The 23340-nt window shown below is 38.1% G+C and overlaps 1 protein-coding gene across 3 annotated transcripts in view; it reads left to right on the top strand.

The window, feature by feature from the left end:
• Etv1 (ETS variant transcription factor 1) overlaps window positions 1–23340 on the top strand; it is a 91144-nt gene that overhangs the window by 41154 nt on the left and 26650 nt on the right. For all 3 annotated transcript variants that reach the window (XM_027419741.2, XM_027419740.2, XM_035445106.1), the window contains 3 exons: window positions 8355–8484; window positions 11259–11447; window positions 15238–15485. In XM_027419741.2, coding sequence (XP_027275542.1) covers window positions 8355–8484; window positions 11259–11447; window positions 15238–15485 — 567 coding nt within the window. The remainder of the gene's footprint in view (window positions 1–8354; window positions 8485–11258; window positions 11448–15237; window positions 15486–23340) is intronic.

The raw sequence follows: 23340 nt of genomic DNA, 5'->3' as shown, positions 1-23340 counted from the left end.
CTCGAGGACACTCTGAGCCTCTCACCTTGCAAGGTGTATTTACAGAACATGTGACATTATTGTCCTTACTTGTACAGAAGCCTTCCTCTTTGCTTCTCAAGTTTATCTGAGCACTAATTGAGGACACTGCCATCCATTTATCACCTGGACTTGAAGTGATACCAACTTAAAGTAAATGTTTCATCTACTGAGTGTACTCCTAACTACATATATTTGTATAAAAGGCTGCATGCATTTTTCATGGCGTGGCTGTATCTTGTCTTAAATAATCTAATTTATGTATACCATTTATTTTTCACCTTTTACAGAGATTTTCCTTCCTCCAAACCACTTCTGTAGCCAAGTGTTTTCCCCCCATAAGCACTTAGATATCTACAACATGATTTGTTTTTATTTTGACTTTTTCGGTTATATTTTCTAGACAGGTGTAAAAAATTCTACATGTTATATGCCCTATTTGTCTAAGTAAGTGCTTTGAAACTCCTCGTGCCTCATAAATTTGTAGTGTTGCAGTCTCAATTATGTGCCATTTTTCACCATCTTGTTTGTATAGCACCGTGAATTGATTATGTGAGGACACACAAAGTTTTAACAGATTCGGGTGACCTTTGTTGACTAAGTGAACAGTGGATAGGAAAACACATCACTCTGTCAGCTCCTCTCATGTTTGCTTTCTCCCTTATCACTGTAGACCATGATCTGATACAAGATCAGCCAGCTGTTCTCTGCAGAGTCAGTTGGTAAACGTTTAGGCTTTGCAGCTCTTCTGGTCATGACTACTCAAGTTAGCCACCACGCTCAAACTAGCCCCAGACTGTCCACCAATGATCAGGATAGAAAAGTTATATTAATAACTTTTTGTAAAGTTATAAAAGCTGGTTGTAAGTTGTTGGTGGCCACAGCCTGTCATTTAAGAACTCCTCAAGTACTGTATAGTAGATTATTCTTAACATCACGTTTTGTTTTTGTTTTATTTTCTGAATAGACCAGAAGTCTCATAACCAGGGTGAGGAGACTCTTGTGGGGAGGCTGCAGTCCTGGTTTGTAGCCCTTGAAAATTTCAAAGACCTGTTTCTCCATAGACCAGGCTGGCCTTGAACTCACAAAGATCTGCCTGCCTCTGCCTCCCAAATGCTGGGATTAAAGGTGTGCACCACAAATGCCCAGCCTGGTAAATGTTTTGTATTCACAGGAATTATTATTCTGCTTCACTCTTAGAGCAATTAAGGAGTTTTAAAATAGGAAAAGGCCAGAACCAACCCCACTTCCTGCTTATTTACATTTTCCACCCTTGTCTAGATAGAGACTTGTATGTTACTTGTGATATTTTAGTTATCCCAGGGTAGGGCAAGCTTTCAGTGTGGGACAGCACCATCTTTGCTTTAGTGTAACATGAGTAGTGTGAAATCTTAAATGTCTTTGGTCTTAGGAATAAATTGAAGAGGCAGAATGCCTAAAACAAACATAAAATGCTCTGGGAAATTTTGCATTTAGATGCAAGTGCCAAGAATATATTAGTAAGGTCATGCCTACAGCTGTGTGTATCACACACACATGAATTAATCAAACATAAGGAATATAGAACAAGCTAAGATCTTTCCAAGAGGAAATATTTTTTAGAATCTAAATAAAACTCTTCTTGGACCCTTATACGCACTCGATGGTATGAAGTCATCTCGTTCAGCACCTGCACTCCACAGTTCCATATTGCTTTCTCGCTCTCAGCACCTACAGTTGCATCTGGGGCCCAGTAGATACAGTAATTACCAAAGGAATGAAGGACTGGGACATACTCCATGTGATTTTATATAATGTTCAGTGTGTCTGTGAACAAAAACATTACAAGTGCAAGTATGAACAAATTTGAATTTTATTGCAACCCAAACCCCAATGTTCTTTAAAACAATTGTTTATTTGTTATTATCTTTAAACCAGGGTCTCTTGTAGCCCAGGCTGGCCTGGAGCACCTTAAACATCTGATTTTTTTGCTTCTGCTTCCCAATGCTGGGGTTACAATCATGTAATAATACTTGCATTCCTAAAGTAAATTTATTCACTGCGCTTTATATGTGGACATTTTGCCTCCGTGTATGTCTGTGAACACACATTCTTGGTGCCTGGAAATGTAAGAAGAGTACATCAGATCCACTGGAACTGATGCTACAAATGGTCATGAACCATGATGTAGATGATGGGAATCAAACCCAGGTTCTCTGCAAGAGCAACAAGTTCTCTTAACCATGGAGCCTCCTCTCCAGCACAAGGCTTTAAGGTTTAGCCTGTCGTAATGTAGTCTTTGATCTTTACCGAGACAGCAGGCTTAGCTTTTTAATCACTGTTAGCTTCCCATCTCTTTGGCTAAATACCCAATAAAATAAAGTTTAAAAGCAGAAAGATTTATTTTGGCTAATGGCTTCAGGATTTTTAGGTGGCTGGCTATGCTTCTCTTATCTGCAATACACAATACATCATGTCACAGAGGCTTCTGATAGCTGGGAAGAAAAAGAGTCACCTGTGCCAACAAGTCACACTCAAACAACCTTCCACTATGCCTTATCTCCTAAAGGTCCCTCTCTTCACCATACTGCTTCAAACTGGGGACCAGGACTTGAACATCTGAGCATTTGAGTGACTGTCAAGTCCAACCTTAAAACAACAGATGTTACCAACTGGAATGTTCCTAATACCTAAAAGAATCTGTGGCATTTCCTTGAAAATTGTAAAATATTACGTATATCTGAGTTACTTTGAAACATGGTTGCCATTTCCCATTAGGATTCCAAACAGCCATACACAGAAATGCTATCTATTAGTAGATAACTACAAGAAACATGGTCTGTTCTCAGTGGAAGTTTACAAGGAACATCTTATTGTCCTGAAAAGAAACTATTCTCCTGAGAGAATTTAATCCATTCTCCCTGCCTACATGCTATGCTATTATTGTGTTTTCGCACAATCAAAGATGCATTTTTAAAATAGGCCCCTCAGTCTTGGAAAACTGAGGGTATCTGGGTACTTCTGTAGTGTTGTGACTGAATTGTTTCCCTTTCTGAGATGTAGGTTGCCAATTAAAGGAAGTAAGCCATGCCTTGTAGTTCATATTTCTAAAATGAAACTACTCAATTATCAGTCACTTAACAAATGAACACCATAACCCGTGGTAAACACTCAACTAAAAAGTGATTCAATTTATTTTGGAAGTGCATATTTTTAAGTCCTGATATTTTGGACCTCTTAAATTTAACCATTAGACAAAGTCGGTCATCATTAGTCAGACTTAAGATGTGGTTTCAAAGGTCAAACCTCCATCAAAGCAAAGAATGCAAGGCCCATCTCATGAGTGTTCTAGCTGCCTAGAAGAGCTGATTGCTAGGGCTGTAGGTCTTCACAAAGTTTGCACAGGAGGCCTGTTTCAGGAAGGCCTGAGATGAGCTGTGAATTTCATCCACAGATCAATGATTCAAGCTTTATGAAGCCAGGAATAAAGCATCATTTCAAAACATCATTTCTTTGTCAATGAAATGAAGAGGCTAACTCACTTGATTTAATTCACTTGGAAAAGGAAAGATTCACTTTAATTAAACTACAAACAATGCCGATGCCTGCAGGTCTGTGTTCCAGGCCCAGGGCAGGGCTGCATGGCCAGCTGAGTGTAAGCAGCCTCAGCAGCAGGCTGGAGCCGTGTTCAGTGAAAGTAATTTAATTAGTGTTGATCATGACTCCAGATGATGGTGATTTGATAAGGAATAATTTAGTACTTAACAGCCTTTTACATGCACCAACTCCATGTGGGAAGGTACAGCAAATTGCACGAAATGAATGTGCTGCTTTCTCTTGTGCCTGTGCCAATGATCTGGAAAAACCTCCTATTAGCAGACGCTAAGCCTTGAGTCCTGTGATGAAATATACCTAGCCAGCTTCCAGCTCAGCCCTCTCTACTGGGAGTCTCTGCATCGCTCATGCAAAGGTAAATAAAAAATGTATCCATGAAGTCATAGATAAGATCCCCAGGAGTCAGGTAAGCTAAAGTGAGGAGCATAAGAAAAGCCCCTTGTTCTTGTACAGAAAATCAAAGGCTTAAGTTCTATTTCTCACATGCAGAAATTAAAAACAAAAACCAAACAAACTGACAAAGCAAGACCTAAAAACAAAATCCAAATCAAACAAATTAAAAATTTGTGAGTATCTTAGATCTGTCAGACATTTGGCTTGACTAGTAAAGACAAAATGAACTCTTGGTTCATAATGATTAACAGCCCCACATGCATAGAATGAAGATGTAAAGAGTTGAAGCTCTCCACTCCTAGAGCTGGAGAACCTACAAGGTGAAGATACTACAAGCATTGGATCTATTTGGATTTGTCAAGTGCTGGATCTATTTGAATGCAATGTACACTGGTGTTGCCAAGCCTCATGTTGGAGTCAGCATTTATGCAGCTATGATAATCACCTAGAAAATTTTGTAACATAAAAATCATTACACAGTCGGCATGATGAAAAAATTACTGGGAATGGGCATTAATCTGGACAGGTTGCCATGACAATGTGACATGTACTGGGTGGCTTAAGAAGCAGATACTGCTTCTCTTGGTTTTCAGAGACTACAGAGCCAGGAGAAGATGGGAACAGAGTTCTGAGCAATGATGGAGAAAATCTGCTCCAGAGTTCTTCCTCACTTTCTTGTCAATCTTTGGCGTTTCTTGGTTTGCAGAATCCTCAACTTGATCTCTGCCTTCATCTGCATGTGATGTTCTCTTGAGTCCACATGTCCACCCTGTGAGAAGAGGCTAGCCATGGAGTCACAGATCACCATAGAGATTTAATTTAACTGAGCCCCTGAGCAAAACCACATGCTAAACATGGAAGGCAATCTTTCCAATCTCAGTTAGCTTTGTTTTGGAAATTACAAGGCTTAACTCCATAGCTGTGAGAGCATCTGTGTTTGTGGACCCCTTGGAAGGTACTTTATTCCCTGCTTTTTCTGAATGCTCTCTGCCTGCAGATGCCATACTTCACTGACTTACCTCCACCAATGAATAGTTAAAACATTTTTAGTTTTCTTCTGATGAATAAACTTCTACAAACATCCCTGCATATGTTTTGGGGGCAACATATGCACTCCTGTCTCATATATGCATACACATCCAAATATGACATTAGTATAATTACTGGATCAGAAGGGACATTCATGTTGAACCTTAGCAGGTAGCCACACTCTTTTCTGAGATGCTTATACCAGCCCATCATCTTAGCAGCATGAATGAGAGTTCCCATTATTTTCTTTTTTCAATATTCATATGGTCAACTTTTAGTTTTCCTAATGGGCATTTGGTTATAATTTGTGGTTTTATTGCCAATTTCCTGATGAGCAAAATTTGATTACATTTTGTACATTTTGATAACTTGTTTGGTTACCCCCTCCATCTTGCTATTTTGATATTTTCTTTTATGAACTGCTTGTCCACCTTTTGTCCATTCAAGTTGGTCTTTTGTATCATATCGACATACAGCAAACCCTTTTATGTTAAATAAGAATTATTTGTCAATTCTTTCTGTTGAAAGCATCAGGGAGCTTATGGTTTCTCCTTCATTCTTCTAATGGTGCCTTTAAAGTGACAATTTTAATTTTAGTAAAACTTAATTTGTCATTTTTTTTTCTTTTGGGTTAAGTGTATTTTGCAAGCTGCTTAGTAATCTTTTCATGCCTTTTGTGCAAAAATATATAAATATGACATCTTAGGTCTTCACAAATTTTATTCATGTAAATTAAATCCATGATCTTTGTTATTTCTTTGAGGGCAAATTGGTTTCTTTAAGAAAATGTAAAACCTAGGTTTTAATTCAAAGTGCTAGAAATTGAGTACATATATTTTGTTAACTATGTTCAAAGAGCTAGTAAGTAATTAAAAAGTTCGGCCAAAGTTACCAAAAAACGTGTTGCAATATACATGTTTGATATTTTAAGAATTAGTGAAATAGTGCACACGTGTGTTTTTGTAAGTGAACACTACAGTGTTCACTTACATTGTAGTGAAATAATTCTAAAGAGAATATACTGATCACTTGAGTACTCATCGGAATTTTAAAAATACAGTGAAATTTATTAGTTGACTTTATAGTCATAAAATAAGCACGTTTATGTAAGAATATACATATATAGATTTCTTATAGTGTACATTTTATGACATAACCTATATTAAATTAAGCACAAATGAATGAACATGAGCTAAAACTGTGTTTTAAACATCACTACACACTATAATGTATGAAAAAGAAGAACATCATTTGATACAGAATTTTTATGGAGGATTTCATGTGATGAAAAATTTTCATGTATCATTTTATTGTTGCATGAATTCTCTTTGGTTTTAATAATAAAAACTCAGAGTCAGCTATCAAAGGGTGAACACGGAAGGATCAGAGAAGCAGAGCAGCCAGCTACTGGAGTTTGTACCTCTACCAATCTCAGACCAAAGGGGAGATCCTGTCCCTGTGAGTGCTCACACTGCATCTCAGACTGAGTCCTCAGACTGCATCCATAGCTACAAATCCTCAGAGTGCCTGAGCTCCTGTCTTTTCCTGCCTTATATTCCTCTCTTCACACAGCCATATTACCTGCCTCTACCTCCATAGTGTTGGGACTAAATGCATGTGATCCTAAGTTCTGGGATCACATTTGTGTGAGCTGTTTCTCTTTTAGACAGATTCAATCTCATGTAACCCAGGGTGGCCTTGAACTAGCAGAGGTCCATCAGCCTCTGTCTAGTGAATGCTGGGTTTAAAGGTGTGTGCCACCACTACCTGGCCTCTATGGCTAGCTAGTTGCTTAGCTCTGCACTTTGATCTTCAGGCAAGCTTTATTTGTTATAAATAACATTTCCCTAATTTGTCTAAAAAAAAAGGTTATAACCAATATAAGAAAAACTCCATACAATAAATGCAGTCATTATGTACATTATAAACAAGCAATAAGCATATCAACAATGTCTAGTCCATTAGCAACTGATAAATTCAGAGAAAATACTCTGTATCTATCCTATCTTGATGAGTCTAAAATGTTGTACCTAGTTCACTTTCTATTCTAACTTGCGTTACCAAAACTATTTTTAATGTCTCTCAAGTTTATACACTTTACACCTCTTTAAGGAATTTCATTTCTGAATCTTGTAAAAAGGAAAACTATAGCTATAAAGTCTTCAACTTCATCGGAGACCTGAGAAGGAAATCATATTACCTGAGCAAGCAGGAAGTGCAAGCAAGCGACTTCCAAAAATTGTGAGAAACGACAGAAACAGCTGGCTGCCTGGACAGTCACCCAAGGTTCCTCTGCAAGGTTGGGGCCTCCAACTTCAGCCCACAGGCCTCTAATATTCAACAGATTTTTCTACGAAGCAGGATATTTGAAGGACTGTCTGCTTTGTCTTGGCAAGGTTTAGCAGTCACTCTCTTTTTGTGTCTGCTTGTCCAGTTTGGACAGCATTCTGTCCGCAGTTGAGGCAAGAACACTTTCCTGCCCAGTGGCTACATTTGCCACAAAGAAAGTAAACTCCGTGTGGAGTTTCTTTGATGCCCATCATCTTCTCTGACATAGATTGGTGCTGCCAGAGGCAGACATTTCTCATTGTCATAAAAAAAGAACCTATGTTATTAAAACATTTACAATTCCATATTCTGTAGATATCTGAAGTGTTTCAAGATGACCTGTCTGTCTAAACTATATCTCTTTTGACTTTGAAAGCATAACTAATATGACTACAAGTTTAATTGTAATAGGTACTAATTACTAACCTGTATTTCATCTTCATATTTTTGGTAAATAGATAGGCAGGTAGTTTAGTTTCTGTTTTAAAAATAACTATTGGCCTTAAAGATGTTGGTTTTCCTCTTTACATACTATTGTGGCTTTCCTTTGGACTTACACCTGGATTTTCTTTGTCACGCACCATGAAATCATTGCTACTGAAGCATTACTAGTGAACAATGCCCAGACCTGTACTCCAGCCTTGACTAACAGTTGTATTTTTTTCCTCTGTTTTATTCACTGAAAATCTTTTGACATGTTTTCAAAACTTCTTTTCTATAAACCAAGCTTCTAGAATTGTTAATATCAGCAAAGTTTGATTTACTTAATTCAGGTGTGCATTTTTGTTACACAGTACAAGCAGATAAAGGGGGCTGCAGAGCACGATTTCCATAATCCTTTCTGTGTCCTGGATTATCACATGCTATTATTCTTACAATCATAAGTTACTATGAAATGTTAAGGATACTTTAAGTTAGAGAAGTAAAACAGACAAATAGATTTAATTCCTAATTGAATTGAATATTTATGGATAATTTTGTTCTGTTTCTAGTGGCTTTTCATGGCCTACCACTGAAAATCAAGAAAGAACCCCACAGCCCATGTTCAGAACTCGGGTCTGCCTGCAGCCAAGAGCAACCCTTTAAGTTCAGCTATGGAGAAAAGTGCCTGTACAGTGTCAGGTAAGCAGTTCAGTGCACACAAGGAGAGTGGCACCACTTTCTGAAACAACGTGTAGACAATCTCAAGTCAGTTTTTTTGGGGGTTACATCTTCATTATATAATAAGCTAATTAGGTAATGTATTCAGCAGAACTCCAAAGACCCATTCCCCAGACAACCACACACTTTAGCATCATTTTAAATAATAATTCTGATTTCAATCATCAACTTTTTTTTCTGTACTCATGCATTTTGTGTTTGAAAGGAGAGTCTTGTTTGGCACAGGCAGCTTTTGAAGTTCCCATCAGAATGAATGAATTATTTACTTTAGGTAGATAGTTTGTCAGAAAAAATATATAACATTTGGCAAGCAAAAGCAGGACATTAGTTATCTGATTGTCTTTACAGATGATCTATACAATGCATTCATGGACAATTGTAATAAAACTAGAATTTTATAAGGCTTAGCCAAGGCTATTATCTATTAAAAAGCCAGTTGTTCTTGAGATGATAATAAAGGGTGGTGCATTCTGAGTACATTGTTCATTTGCTAGAAAATTTGATAACACATGTGTTCATTAAAAACCCTTTGTAGTGAATTGCATGCTTTTATTCTTCATCTTGGCCTCTAATTGCATATAAAAAAATTGGCTCTAGCTATTGACTATTAGTCTTGATTATAGCAGAAACTTAGTTCCTAAAGGAAGGTGGTTTGAGAACATATGAAAAATGATTGCAGATATGTGCACTGTTTTAAAAGGTGGATCACTTCAAGCTCATAATGCACTGGGACCCTGAGCAATCTTGTGTTGTTGCAAATACATCTGTGAGATGTGAGACTCAAGAAATGTTCCATCTCATGGCAACTGACCAATGTTGAGATCTTTTCTTTCTGTTGGTTCTTGAAATTTATTTTTTTATATCTGACTTCTTAAGAGGCTCACTAGAGCCTAAAATTATGGGGCAGCTCAATTGAAACTACAAAGTTTTATAAAACAGATCTATTGTAAAAGTGAACTATGAGAACATATTGAGTTTAGGTAAGATATTAATACATGTTTGAAGATTTAGTTTTGTTGTTTGCATTTTCTGCTTAAGGCTTGTATCCCATCACAGTTATTTTAACAGTGGAGAATTTCCAGTCATTGAACAGGTTAGATGTTGGATTCTCTTTGCAGTTCAGCACTGATCATTCTGGTGACCATAAAAACATTGTTTGATACAATATGTCTCTGATCCATAAATGAACAGTTGAGAAATTAGGTGACAATTTGGAGGGTTTTTCTGGAAACCAGCATCTCTCTCAGCATAGAGGGTGTATACAATACATTCTAGTACTTTTCATCTGTCTCTAAATAATAACATTTAATATAAAATCTTATGGGGGAGGAAAGTAATATCTTAGAATAATTAGCCATTTGTTTCCTTTTTTATGAGAAAGACTCAACCAAGCCACTTTATGAAAGAGTATGTTTTGGTTCAGAAATATCAGTAAAGAACATGCATAGAACTAAACACAAGAGAATTCCATACATATGTATAACGTGTTTTGATTAAATCTATCCCCCTATTCCCTCCCTTCCAATTCCTCTCTTTTCTCCTCCACCAGTTACCTTCCCAGTGTTCTTTATCTGAAAACAGATTGCTTTAAAGCTGGAGTAGATGAATGTAGCACATGCCCCACACTTCGGCAAAGCATATTTAGTCATGAATATAATTCTGTTGTTGTAATAGAGAAACTTTGTTATTGTACATTAATCTGAACAGAAATATTCCTTTTACAATGCACACACACCACACACACAGAAAGAGACAGAGACAGAGACAGAGACAGAGACAGAGACAGAAATGGGATTTCACTGGGTAGCATTGGCTGTATAGAACTCAGTCTATATATAGATCTATAGACCCAGTTGACTCAGAGAACTGCCTGCCTCTGATCTGTTTAAAGGCATGCACCATCTTACCCAGTTCACATTAGTGCTTTTTTATTTGAAGAGTAAAAAAGAAATATATTTTTTGTTGTTGTTCAGAAAGTAAAATCTTATTTTTTTCTATATTGGAGACATTAGGTTCAATCATATTCCAGAAAGCCACACATTTGGGGAGCAATTTAAATTCATAATATAAAACCAACCGCTTAATTTTTTTTCTTTGTAATTGAGATTGGAAGTTTGTCTAAGATAATAGGATTTTATTCTTAATAATATCATTTTGTACTCATAATCAAAGAAAGTTTAAATGCATCTGAGACATTTTAATTCACCTCATTAATCTTTATTATTTCATGTGAAGAATTCAAGGCCAAACATCATTTATTTAATATAAAACATCCACAAAGGCAACAGCACTGCCTTAAAATTCTAGCACAAATAAAGGCAAATCCAATATGGTCTCTCTTATTAAGCTAATATTAGGTCTTGTTTTTAAAATGTAATACAGAGGGAGAATTAGGATCAGGTACTTAATGATTTGGGAAGGATCTATCTGTTCAGCTTACTGACAGTGTATGTATGTTGAGAATGGATGGAGATAAAGAGCCCTCAGTCCCAGGAGTCTTCCTTAACTAAGTTGTCTGTGTACTAAAAATGGATGTTACAATTATTCATATTGTTATATGATTTCATATTCTATTTTCTGTTTAAGGGCATGGGGACTTTGAAGTCTATAAGTTCTAGAACTAAAAAAACAAAATCTTAAGGTTTTAGCCTCTTTATCACTTACGCCTAAAGAGGATGGGATTCTTTAAAAAACGACTCCAATGCATCCTGTCCTCTCTTTTGTTCTCTGGGTAGTGCCTATGATCAGAAGCCACACGTGGGAATGAGGCCCTCCAACCCCCCGACACCATCCAGTACTCCAGTGTCTCCACTACATCATGCATCTCCAAACACAACTCATACTCCGAAACCTGACAGGCCCTTCCCAGCTCACCTCCCTCCTTCTCAGTCCATACCAGACAGCAACTACCCCATGGACCACAGGTAAGCTGCAGATGCCATTTCAGACAAAACAGGCAAAAACCTCCACCAGTGTCAGCTTTTGTGGAGGGTATTGCTCTTGGCTGCTGTGAAGATCTATAAGTCTTTCAGGTGAGCATATTAATTTTGCACATCTGCACAAATAGTTCTAATAAAGCTTGCTCTATCTAAAATAATTTGTGGAGATCATTTACAAGCATTTCTTTTTATAAACATTTAAATTGGCTGCTAAAATGGAAAATCTGAACATTTGAACATTTCTCCTTCGCTTCTTAAGTTGCTTCCCTTAAACTTCACATGAGATCATGTTTCTCCCTGAGCATATGTGGGCACTTGCTCTGCAAAGTTAGTAGACTCATTTTAGTAGGTGGCTTAGGAAATTAGATTCATTATATTACATCAGATTATTTGGTTCTATATAGTCTTACAAAGTACAACTTATTTGATTAATCTGTTTGTTTTCCTTTTCAATGACTATTTAATGTCAGTAGACCCCTTGACTGTGGACTGAGAGTGTGCTTCAAAGAGACAGGCACCAACTGAGCATTACTTAGAAATGAACCAGGAGTGTGGAAGTAGTGAGAGGGCTGCAGTAGAAAACTGTTCACTTGTAGAGATGAAGAGATCCAAGTATCAACACAATATTGGGGGAAGCACCACCTTAGTATGTGAGTTAGACCACGGGGTACCTCTACCCACCTAAGTGCCTCCCCCCATCATCAGTGTATCCCTGGAATATCTTTGACAGTAGTTTCCAAGGGAGAAAAGGACCTTATCCGAAGTGTGTACTGAGTTGATGGCAAAATATGAGCTCACTTTTTGTGACTATCTTTGTGAGAGCGCTGAATACTAACCAAAAAGAAACATACATCACCCTCCACTACATAGTATCCGTAGCCTGTTAGATTCCAAGAGTACAAGTAGGAGTGAAGTCATTAGGGAACTCAGAGCTTAAAGTTTCTATTGCTTTTCTATTTCCAATCTGCCTTTTAATTGAAAAGTTGAATGATTAGATTCTTAATATAGGATTGCATTAACAGTTGGACCCCCCAAACCTCAAACATTTATCCATGAGCTACAACCATAACTGGCTGAGGTACATCACTAAAAATAGCTGATTGAAAGGACTCCTCTTAGACAAGAGAGGAAGCAGGTGTGCCACAGGCAAATCTGAATGCATAAAGGGAACACTGAGTCTCAGTTGCAGATACAGTCCCTCCTTGCTTTAAATGAAAAGGATGAAATCCTATTTTCCCATATGAAACCCAGTCATGTCTTCTACCTTTGCTCCTGTCGCCAGGGGCTCTGATGCTTTAGTTACTAAATGCTGCCTATTGTCTTTCCCTTCTCACCCCATAGACTTGAGATGTATTGAGAGTGAAATGCTGTGAGCATCTGTGTAAACAGTTTTATAAATACAGATGAAAGAATGCCTATTGCATGGTGGGCCATTAAACAGAAGCACATTGTGCAGGGCCAAAAAGAAAAAAGCAGGGGCGATGAAACACTATCAAGGTTGCTTTTGTCCACTGCTGAAGCCTTCCCCGAATTTGTCATCACCAACCCTCCCCCCATTCAAATGAACACTGGGTTATGGGTTATTTCATCTGCCCCCCTGCTCAGGCTAGTTATTTCTAAGGCAAGGTGACTGTTGAGTAAGTAGTGTGCTTGCTTTTATATGAACTAACTGGAGATGCTTTAGCCAAATCCATTTTGGTTTCTCAACTTGAAGTCAAGTACTTGAGACTGACAACAGCCGGCCCGGAACTACAAGAGGGAAGCTCAGGGTCTTTTCCCACAGCCCCCCCACTGAGTTTTGAGGACTGCACCAGCTGGCCAATCCCAGGAAAATCTCTGAAACCTTATGTTTCTGATGAGGATTTCTTAGAGGGCTCTGGCCAACAAATGGCAGTCCCTTGGTTATAAATGGCAAATTTGCTCTGGGAACAGATCCCTTCCCCAGATAGCCACCTCCAGCCCCCGGCACCCCACCTCACTCTGGGAACGGTTTATGGCCAGCTGGCCAGAACCCCGCTTCCTTTCTCAGCCTCACCACATACCTCAGGCCAGCCCCTTGGCACTTTCTCTTGAACCCACTGTGCAAGAGACCTGTCTGTTTTCCTCAGCAGTGTCCCCGAGGCATACCCTGATTCTCTTTACCCACCAGTGCGTTAGCATGCTATCCTCAGCCACCAAACTCTTTCTTCCATCTCTTTCTCTTTCCCATTGGTCAGTGGCTGACCAGAATGATACCCAGACCATACATCTTCCTGGGAAGTGTGTCACGTACACATACGTGGCCTCCAGCAAGAATAAGTACAAATCAGGTTGACTCGTAAAAGCAAACGGCTTTGCTTCCTTACAAAGCTTTCAGTGCAGGCATTATTAGCTTCCTTTTAAGGCTTCACAAGTGAGCCAGCTTCTTATTTTACCATCAAGTTACAATTTTCTGATTCACTCCTTGACAGTTCTTAATGATAATTTCTGTTTCTTTTTTTGGCTAATGAAATAAGCAAGAGAAGGGAAATGAATGCAGTGCCAGCCAGCCTAGCTGTTTCACAATATCCGAGTTTCTAAGTTTATTTTGTGCAGGTGTAAGTGGAATTTCCATGTTTTTCATGGCAGCCGGTATACCTAGAGTTAAGCCCTGGCATCCACTATGCTTCAAAATGCTACAGCAGTTGCTTTGCCATTCTTTGGCTTTTACCTTATTTTCGTTTAACATTACTAAAATTAAATGCTAACTTTCAAAATTAAAGTCTTAGGAATGCTTTTAGTGGGGATAGGTTAATAGGCTAATATTTGCTTATGGATATGTTTTAGAGGTTACTTTTTTTAAGCACTTCTGGGGGAATTTTTAGACTGCTTTTAAATCTTTAATTAATCCACATCTTTGCGGTGGGTCAATGATGTTACAGATGAGATACACAGACCAGAACAATTATGTGATTAACCAATCATTACCAAGAACCAAGGAGCATGGGCCTCACGTATAGCTCTCAGCCTAGGCCTTAGACATGTCCTCATAGCCTGAATGACCCCAGACTTGTGCAGCCTCTGTGTATTATCATCTTCATCTTTCCTGGTCAGATGTGTACATATGCTTAGTTTTTAATCAGCTCAACAGTTTGGAGTTCGTGGACAGCACAGAGATAGTCTTTAATAAGAAAACAAAAGTTCCCCTGATGCCAAAATGTACTTGTTACAAGAGCACATAGTGAATTTAGACACTGCTGAAGAATTTAAGGGCCTGCTGATTTGAGAAGAGATTTGGTTCTCTCATGTTTCCCACATTACTGACTGCTGTGGAAGGAAATGCAGTAAGAAGCTTTTTGTCCGGCTGCTGGTTAGTTTGGTGACAGAGTCTAAAGAGAAAGAATGCCATTTGAGATCAGATCCTGTTGTTCCTGCTTTTTCTTATGTGTAATTATTTGAGGAACCTTTCTTCCAGAAGTTATGTAAATGATCCAATTAGCTTAAAATTGGTCATTTTAGCTGGTAGGGTTCATATTTATTCCAAACAGTTCATTGTTCTACAGCTACTGGCAGTACACCTTTAATTGCTTGATCTGCTGAAGTGTTTGTAATGGATGGATTAAAAGGGGAGTACACGTCATCGTGGGATTTAAAAATCATAGCACTACTGTTCTAAGAAAGAGAAATCTAAGGCTCATTAAATCTGCTCACATTGGGCGTTTGGTATTAAACTACTCACTAGCAGTTAGGCATTTTATCAGTCCTTTAAAGACAATGTTGTGTTACCATTTCATCTGAAACACTCTCTCTTCTCCAGATTTCGTCGACAGCTTTCTGAACCCTGTAATTCTTTTCCTCCTTTGCCGACATTGCCAAGGGAAGGGCGTCCTGTGTACCAACGGCAGATGTCTGAGCCAAACATCCCCTTCCCACCACAAGGCTTTAAGCAGGAGTACCATGACCCAGTCTATGAACACAACACCATGGTTGGAGGCGCAGCCAGCCAAAGCTTCCCCCCTCCTCTGATGATCAAACAGGAACCCAGAGATTTTGCATATGATTCAGGTAGGCCTATCCTTGGATGGAATTATATGTAAATCATCTTTCCTCCTCCCTTGTTGATTTGATTAGTGTTGTCAGACTGGGTGGCTTCTGACCATTGATTTGTAAGTGGTACCTTCCTGATTTTATCCCATACGGTTATCAAATGACTTTTCCATGAGATGGTGATCAAAATAGTGTCTGAAAAAGAAGAACAATGTATAAAATTATATATATTCAATCTAGAGCAGCAAATTGTAATTTCTTTCTTGACCCTCTGTTTTCCTTTTTTATTTTGCTATGATTATGTTATTTAGGAGTAATGCTTGCTATGTTATAGTCTTTTATGGTAGATATTTGCACTTGGTAACTTAAAAATATTCCTGTGGCCCTAAAGTAAGAATTCTTACATATTAGGAAGGGAACAGAAAAAAAATACAGATTTAAGCTTCTTTCATAGGATTTAGCTTTGTCTCAGAGAGCTAGAAAATTCAACTGCCTATCTAGCCACTTTTGGTCAACATTTAATTTTGAATCTCAAAAACTCACCGATATCATCTCTATTGAGTTGTTACTGCTATAAATCTGTGAAATTAGGATGTAAGTTTTTTACTCTTCTAGGTATTTTGAAAAGATTTGTGAAGTAAATCATAATTTTTATAAGAAGGGCACCATACACCTGTAAATTTTTATTATAAACATTATTGTAGCTATTAGATGCGGAGACACTTGAGTGCATTGAAATTTCCTTCCATCGGGATACAAGCGTATGAAAGAACTATTGCACCATGCTAATAAGTTCTGAGTCAGGCTTGAGGTGACAGAAAGCTGCTTCCAGGTTTTAAGTTAAATAAAACAACCTGCTTTATCATGAATGTCCCTTAGAGTTCAACACAATGTGGCCCTGTGACTTAGAGGCCCTCCCATAGCCTCTAGCCTCAAAGGACAGAAAAGAAATGAACCAAGGGCATTGGCTGTTCTACAGAATGCCTCAACATCCTAAAAACACAGTAATTTCCAACAACACTGAGTTTCCTGACCATCTGATCCTACTAAGGCCTAAGTAGATTCATCCCAGGCTGGGTTTCTTTATAGTAGAGCATCTGTTTGTGACCCCACCTAGATCCAAAGGCTCTCCCAGGATCAGCTGTTTCTGAGAGCCTGGGTGCAGAAACAGAAGTGTACCTTAAGTTTGTATGTCAGGCCTTGCTAGGCCTGGAAGCATTGGGTTGAGGGATAGAAAGGTGTTTGGGCGAGTCTCTGCAGAAACATTGGCTCCATCCTATTCCAGGGCTAACTTTAATAGGTTTTCTTAAAAGCTAAATTTGATCTGGACTTTTGGGTTGTATTCAAGGTATGTTTTCAAAGAAGAGAAAGGAAGAATCGATATCTATTTCGTAGATGGTTTACAATTTAGAAAAATAAGCCTGTTTGTTCAATGAAGGTGAGCATCTTGTCAACTTGAAATTCTTTCTGGTGATTTGAGGTTTTAGAGACTTTTCATATCTAGCATTGGATCTTCATAATTAAATACCTTGCAAGCCAACAGACTTTACTTTAGGTAGGAAACATTTCTCTCTGTGAATTTCAAATTCCATTAGCTGGTATTATGCTCACCTCTAACTGTTTTTTCATTTGCTGCAGTACAGTTGAATTCATCAATGACTTTAAAAAAAGTACAGATGGGAATTACATAAATTAGTTCAAAGAGTCAATTAATGAGACTTCTTGCATAATACATTGAAAACTTTGTTTTTGCTGTGTTTTTAAATGTATAATGTAACATCAAATCCTTTTGTGATTCTGTGATTTGTTCCCCATGTGTCTCCTCATGTTTATATTGCAAACACATGTATGTGCAGTGTACAATTGAGTGTTTATACTATGTGAACCAAGCAGGAAGAGATTTAAGAATTCCAATGAGGCAAAACTTTAAAGGGCGGGACTCTAAGAGATTAACTTTATTGCCTTGGGTCAAATACAGTGTGGATATTAGAGTCTGCACTGTGTGTGCCTCAGAAGCACAGTGTTTGCCCCATGTGAGTTCCAGATAATGGTCCAGCATCCCACCTTCAGTGTGGGGCTCTCCTAAGTGTGTCAAATGCACTGCAGCTGGACTTGTAAAATACTACTTACCTTTTGAGAAGCTAATAATTTTATGCTAACCCCAATTATATTTTAAAATGACACAGTTACACAGTATGTCTTAATTCTGATTTCAGTTTTGCCTATAGGATTCAGCTTTATGTGAATAGTTAAAATATAAAAATGAAGCTTTGGTATGATTGAAAAGAAAGCACTTTGGGGTATGACTTAGAAGAAAATCATTCATATGTTGTTACCAAAATGCATTTTGCTGCTATGAAGTTGATCCTTCCTAAGTGTCATATATTGCAACCAACAAGGATGATCTCTGGATTTTCTGGTTGTTGCCATTAGCTCATTCATCTTTCCCAAGAGCACATTAAACAACCTTTTAGGAACTCTAATGTATTTATCATTGAATCATTACTTTCTTTTTTTTATTGGTTTTGAACTAGTTGCACATTAAGAAATACTTTATATGTGATTTTAAAACAGTACAAAAATGTGTTTTTCTAAGCAATAATCCAGAATCTGTGGTATAAAGTTATCACTTCAAAGGGATTCTAGGATACTTTATTAGTTAATTCAATGTACTATAAATGTTGTGACAATAAAAGATGTCTTGGAAGAGAAAAGACAGCATGATTGTGCTCTAATAAAACCTGACATTAATTATGACATGGGAAATGGAAGGTCTATTAGTTATAATTATAATTACAGGAATGCAATTTCAACTGCCGAATATTTAAGATAAAAAATTGGAAATATTATGTTATTAGAGTAGAAATCTTTATTCAAGGGATGAGACAGGGAAAAACCTTGGATCAAAAGATGGAGAAGAAAAAGAACTAGATATTCAAGGAGCCAGTTTGTTAAGCTATCCAGTAGAGCAGTTACATATGGCACTATGTTGGAAAGTTAACACAATATGTCTGCTCTGTTGATTTGTTCCTCATCAATAGCCAGGTAGTGCTGTGTGAAGCGTCACGCAGGTTTTTGTTCATTAGTTAGTTGCCTTCTAAAATTCAATGTAAATACAGCACTCATTGGGCAAGTGACCACATATAGTTAGGATGTGTAGAGTGCCTTGTTCAATGTGCATAAAACAGGCACTTTAGTGAATATCCCACTTGTATGAGCCCCTTTGCCCATGTTTATAACTATCCATATCTCTTTAGAATGCCAGTGATACAGGTATTACTATTCACCTTATATTTATTTTTTTGTGTGTCTGTCAATCTTGCTATGAAACCCCAGTTGGCCTTGTTCTCACCATGTTTACCAAATTAGCCTGGAATTTGTCACAATTCTTTATCCTCAACCTCTGAACTGTGGTTAGACTTGGTGCATGGCCCCCATCCCTAAATGTACATATATATGGAGAGAAAGAGAGAGAGAGAGAGAGAGAGAGAGAGAGAGAGAGAGAGAGAGAGAGTCTGTGCAGAAACATTTGGTTCCATCCTATTCCAGGGCATATATATGAGTTTTCTTTGTAGTTCTTAGCTTATTGCTCAGTTCATTGACTTACATTGTATTTGTTCAGAGTAAAGGGGAGTGTGCTGCAGAAGATTTTTGCATGTCCTATTATCATTTACCTTAATCTTGATTAGAAGGTCTGTATGGTAGAAGGCTCTTTATGAGATCCAGGGACTAGAATAGCATCAACTGCTCTCAGATTTTTGGCAATATTCGTCCCCAGTTGAGGAAAGTAAGTATTTCACATGGGCCAATGCTCACACTTTCCTCTAATTTTATGTGCTTATTGTTTTGGGGTAGCAAATTATCAGACCTGAAACCCTGTAAAAGATTTAAATTGTCCTCTCCCCTTTCTTTCTTACTTTCTTTATCTAATGTGTTTATCTCAAATCTTTTTCCTTTGGAGACAGGGCCTCACTGTGTAGGTCTGCCTGGTTTGGAATTCAGTTTGAGGATCTAGCAGTCAGTGAATTTACAGATACCTGTCTCCAGAACTCTGGGATTAAAGGCATGTGCCACCTTGTGTTGCCCCTCAAACATTTTTAAGAATTGGCTCATCAGCAGCTGCAGAGATGGCTCAGTGGTTCAGAACCCTCTGCTCTTGTGGAGGACCTGGATAGGTTCCCAGCACCCACATGGCAATTCACAATTGCCTGTCGATACAGTTCTAAGGGTTCCAAAGTTGTTTTCTGACTTCTGTTGACACCAGATGCACATGTGAATATACATACATGCAGGCAAACCCTCATACATGGAAAATAAAAACAAATAAATCCTGAAGAGAAATAATTGAGTCATTACAGAAGTGTCCCTTTACAAACTGCTTTTGGCAAACACTCAATAATAATTAGAAGAAAGTGCAGAAAATTAATAGCCCACTAGCTCCAAGTCCTTTGTATGAAATTTGACATTGTCTAAGTTCTCTCACCAGACTTTACACTTTTATTTGAATATCCTGATATGTGATACATACAGCTAAACCACAATAGAAAACTTGAAACTTCTGTCAGCTGTGTTCACTTTACACAAGCAAGCTTGTGAGGAATTGCACTATCTAAAACAGATGTAAGGAATCTCTTAGGAGAATAGCATGTCCCTCTTTTCAATCTTCATCACAAACCATTTTTCATTCCATCCATTTTTTACCTTGGCAACCTCTCATATTCCACATATATTTCGTTTATCACCTTAGAAAAATGTAAAGACTTATTTTCTGTCATTAGCTAGTAAAAATATGATGTGTAGGCAGAGAAATGGGAAAATAAATACTTCAAAATTATTAACCTCATGTTAAATATGGTAAAACTAGAATCTGTTTTAACTTTCTACTGCCAGAGTGGACACATATGGCTGGGATTTCCGTGGGCCTCGGTTGCCACTTTAATAAAGTCCTCTGCAGTTTCAGCAATGGGGCTGGTTGTAGATTTTTATGTTGTGAGTTCTGCTCTGTTTCGCTGGTGGATCATCATCCTAAGCACCTCCATCAGTGGTTCTCCACCTTCGTGATGCTGCCACCCTTTAATACAGTTCCTCGTGTTGCACTGACCCCAACCATAGTCATTTTTTTTCCCTTGATACTTCAAAGCATAAAAGTTTGTTACTGCTATGAATTGTAATGTAAACATTTGTGGTTCCTGATAGTCTTAGGTTGTTCAACTCCCAAAGGGGTCGAGACCCACAGGTTGAGAGCCGCTGATTTAGAGGGCCAGCAGTGAAGTCAGTCCTATCTCAGTCTACAATGAGTGAGCATACCTTGGGCTTCCAGTTGCAGGGTTTAAAACATGGATTTAAATTTAAGATGAAGTAATTGAGAAAGTCAGGAAGAACAATGTGCATGCATATCTTTTTGTGTGTTTGTGGAGAAGTACGGAGGCCTGTGTATTTGGAAGTGATTTGTCAGAAACTTAATCCACTGACTAAACTTCTAAAACACTGAAGGAAACATAAAAAAATAAGAAGGCTAAAATTAATTATAGTGCATCTGCAGATTATGACTTCTAATGTAGTTCTTCATTTAACAATAATATCCCAGAACTCTTTCATCAGCGACAGCAAACCTATCACAAACAATGGAAGAGTGTGGAGGGGTTATTTTGGATCCCCAGTTTTTGATCTCTCAATCCATAGTCCATGGCAGTATTGGTTCTTAGTATGCATTGAAAGAAGACAACAGAGCATATCCTCCCAGTGGTAAAGTATGGGGAAGGAGGAAGAGGCGGCTCTGCTGGCCAGTATAACCATGAAGAGATGCGGGAGGGGCCGGGGAAGAGCAGATAGAACCTTCAAAGCTCCTTCTCTGGAGACCGATTTCCTCACCTCCTAATTGCCAACACCTCCCAAATAGCCTAACAATAGGAGACCAAGTCTTCAGTATTGGAGCCAACAGGGGATAGGCATACTACAACCATAACATAAAGATATACTTCAAAAACAACTTATTATTTGCTTACAGAAAAAGACATACTTCCTAGCAAAGTTAACCTGAAACATACCTTCTAATTAACTGCCAATATTTGGGTATTTTCAGAAAGGAAAAAAAATACTATCCAGGAAATACAAGGAGTGTAATGATCATAAAAGAAAGTTGTCAAAAATTCCAATAGAGTCCGTATACCACAGGATGTATCAAGAAAACTATCTTGGTATTTGTTGGAATATTCCAAGCCATCATAAAATAAAAGACTTCATTATCTTCAAAATGCAAGAAATGTAATTTCTCTTTGATGAGCATTCTTTTTTTTTTTTTTTTTTTTTTTTTTTTTTTTTGAGACAGGGTTTCTCTGTGTAGCTTTGGAGCCTATCCTGGCACTCGCTCTGGAGACCAGGCTGGCCTCAAACTCACAGAGATCTGCCTGCCTCTGCCTCCCGAGTGCTGGGATTAAAGGCGTGCCCCACCAACACCCAGCTTGATGAACATTCTTAATGCCATTGGCAAGTGACTGATTTCATATTGAAGAAACCATTTTTCCATTTTTAGAAATCTAATCTATTTAGAAAGTTAAGTGGACAAAGAGGTGGAATATGTTTTTTCTGCTTGAAATCCCTAAGATAGCTGTGAGAATCACTACTTCCTTCCTAATGTACACCTCTGTTCAGGCACACTGTTATCTCGGTTCAAGTGGGTAGAATGGAACACCTAACGTAGGAAAAGTCACATTGTCTAGACCTGTTTAACTCTTCAAAAAATTGCACAGGTTCCTTCATGTATGATGAAATTATACCTTTGAACACATTCAGAAAGGAAAAAGATGAGTCAATGAGTCAAACATGTTTAGTATGTTACCTATGTACTTATGAGTATGGCAGTGTTACAGTTTGCCTATCTTTGTGGTCTTGTGGCTGACAAGGAAGTACAGTCCACTGCCACTTCCCAGCATCAAACACAAGAATTTAGCCATTTATCTCCAACCCTGGAAATGACCAGAACTCAAAGTTTGAATTACAGCTCCTACCAAATAATAATGCTCTTGCACCATCACAAAGTTAAAGTTAAGTAGGAGGCTGTCTATATTTCAGTACAAGTACTGAACCTAAATCACCGACCAACAAGTCAACATTTTAGTACCAATCCCCAAAGAGTTGTTAGGCTATATTCCATGAACTGTTATAAATCAAGTTTCAAATGTATTGACTCACAGAGGTTATGCAGCACATTAAATTCTTAACAATAAGAAACAGTGTTTGGTCTGGTGGTACATGCCTTTAGTCCGAGCCTTCTGAGGCAAAGACAAGCATAACTCCATGTGTTTTAGGCAAGCCTGGTCTATAAAGGAAGCTTCAGGCCATCCACAGATACATAGTGAGACTCTGTCTTTAAAAAACAAACAAACAAAAACTAACAAACACCACATAAAATGGTATATTTATGGTATATTTTATGGTATATTTATTCATTAGTAGCATTCTGTATGGTGGGTTACCACTCATCTTCCCACATGACTTATTCAATGATGTAAATTTTGATCCTGGAAGATAAGGCGGTAATGTATTCTGGCATTGATTTGCTGATGCTGGAGGCTGTTAGTTAAATGCTGAACTGTCATAATGCTGCAGTAGAAACAGATTTAATACAGGCTGTACTTCACTGTTCCTGACTTTCTCATCTGCCCTCCCCGGGCATGGCATACTTTCCTAGCAAACTGCTCAGGCCTGTTGATTGCAACTATGTTCCCATGTGACTTCAAGTCACCAGAAGACAGACATGCTTTCTTCTCTCAACAGGAAAAGTCCAAGTTACCGATTCCACATAAAACCTATGTAACACTGTTTGGATTAGCACCAGCCCTTTCCAATTCTTCCCCGTGATTGCTTAGATTAG

This window comes from Cricetulus griseus, chromosome 5 (genome assembly GCF_003668045.3).
Source record: "Cricetulus griseus strain 17A/GY chromosome 5, alternate assembly CriGri-PICRH-1.0, whole genome shotgun sequence".
NCBI classification, from domain to species: Eukaryota; Metazoa; Chordata; class Mammalia; order Rodentia; family Cricetidae; genus Cricetulus; species Cricetulus griseus.
Note: the sequence above shows the minus strand (reverse complement) of the source record. Positions and strands in the feature narration are given on the sequence as shown.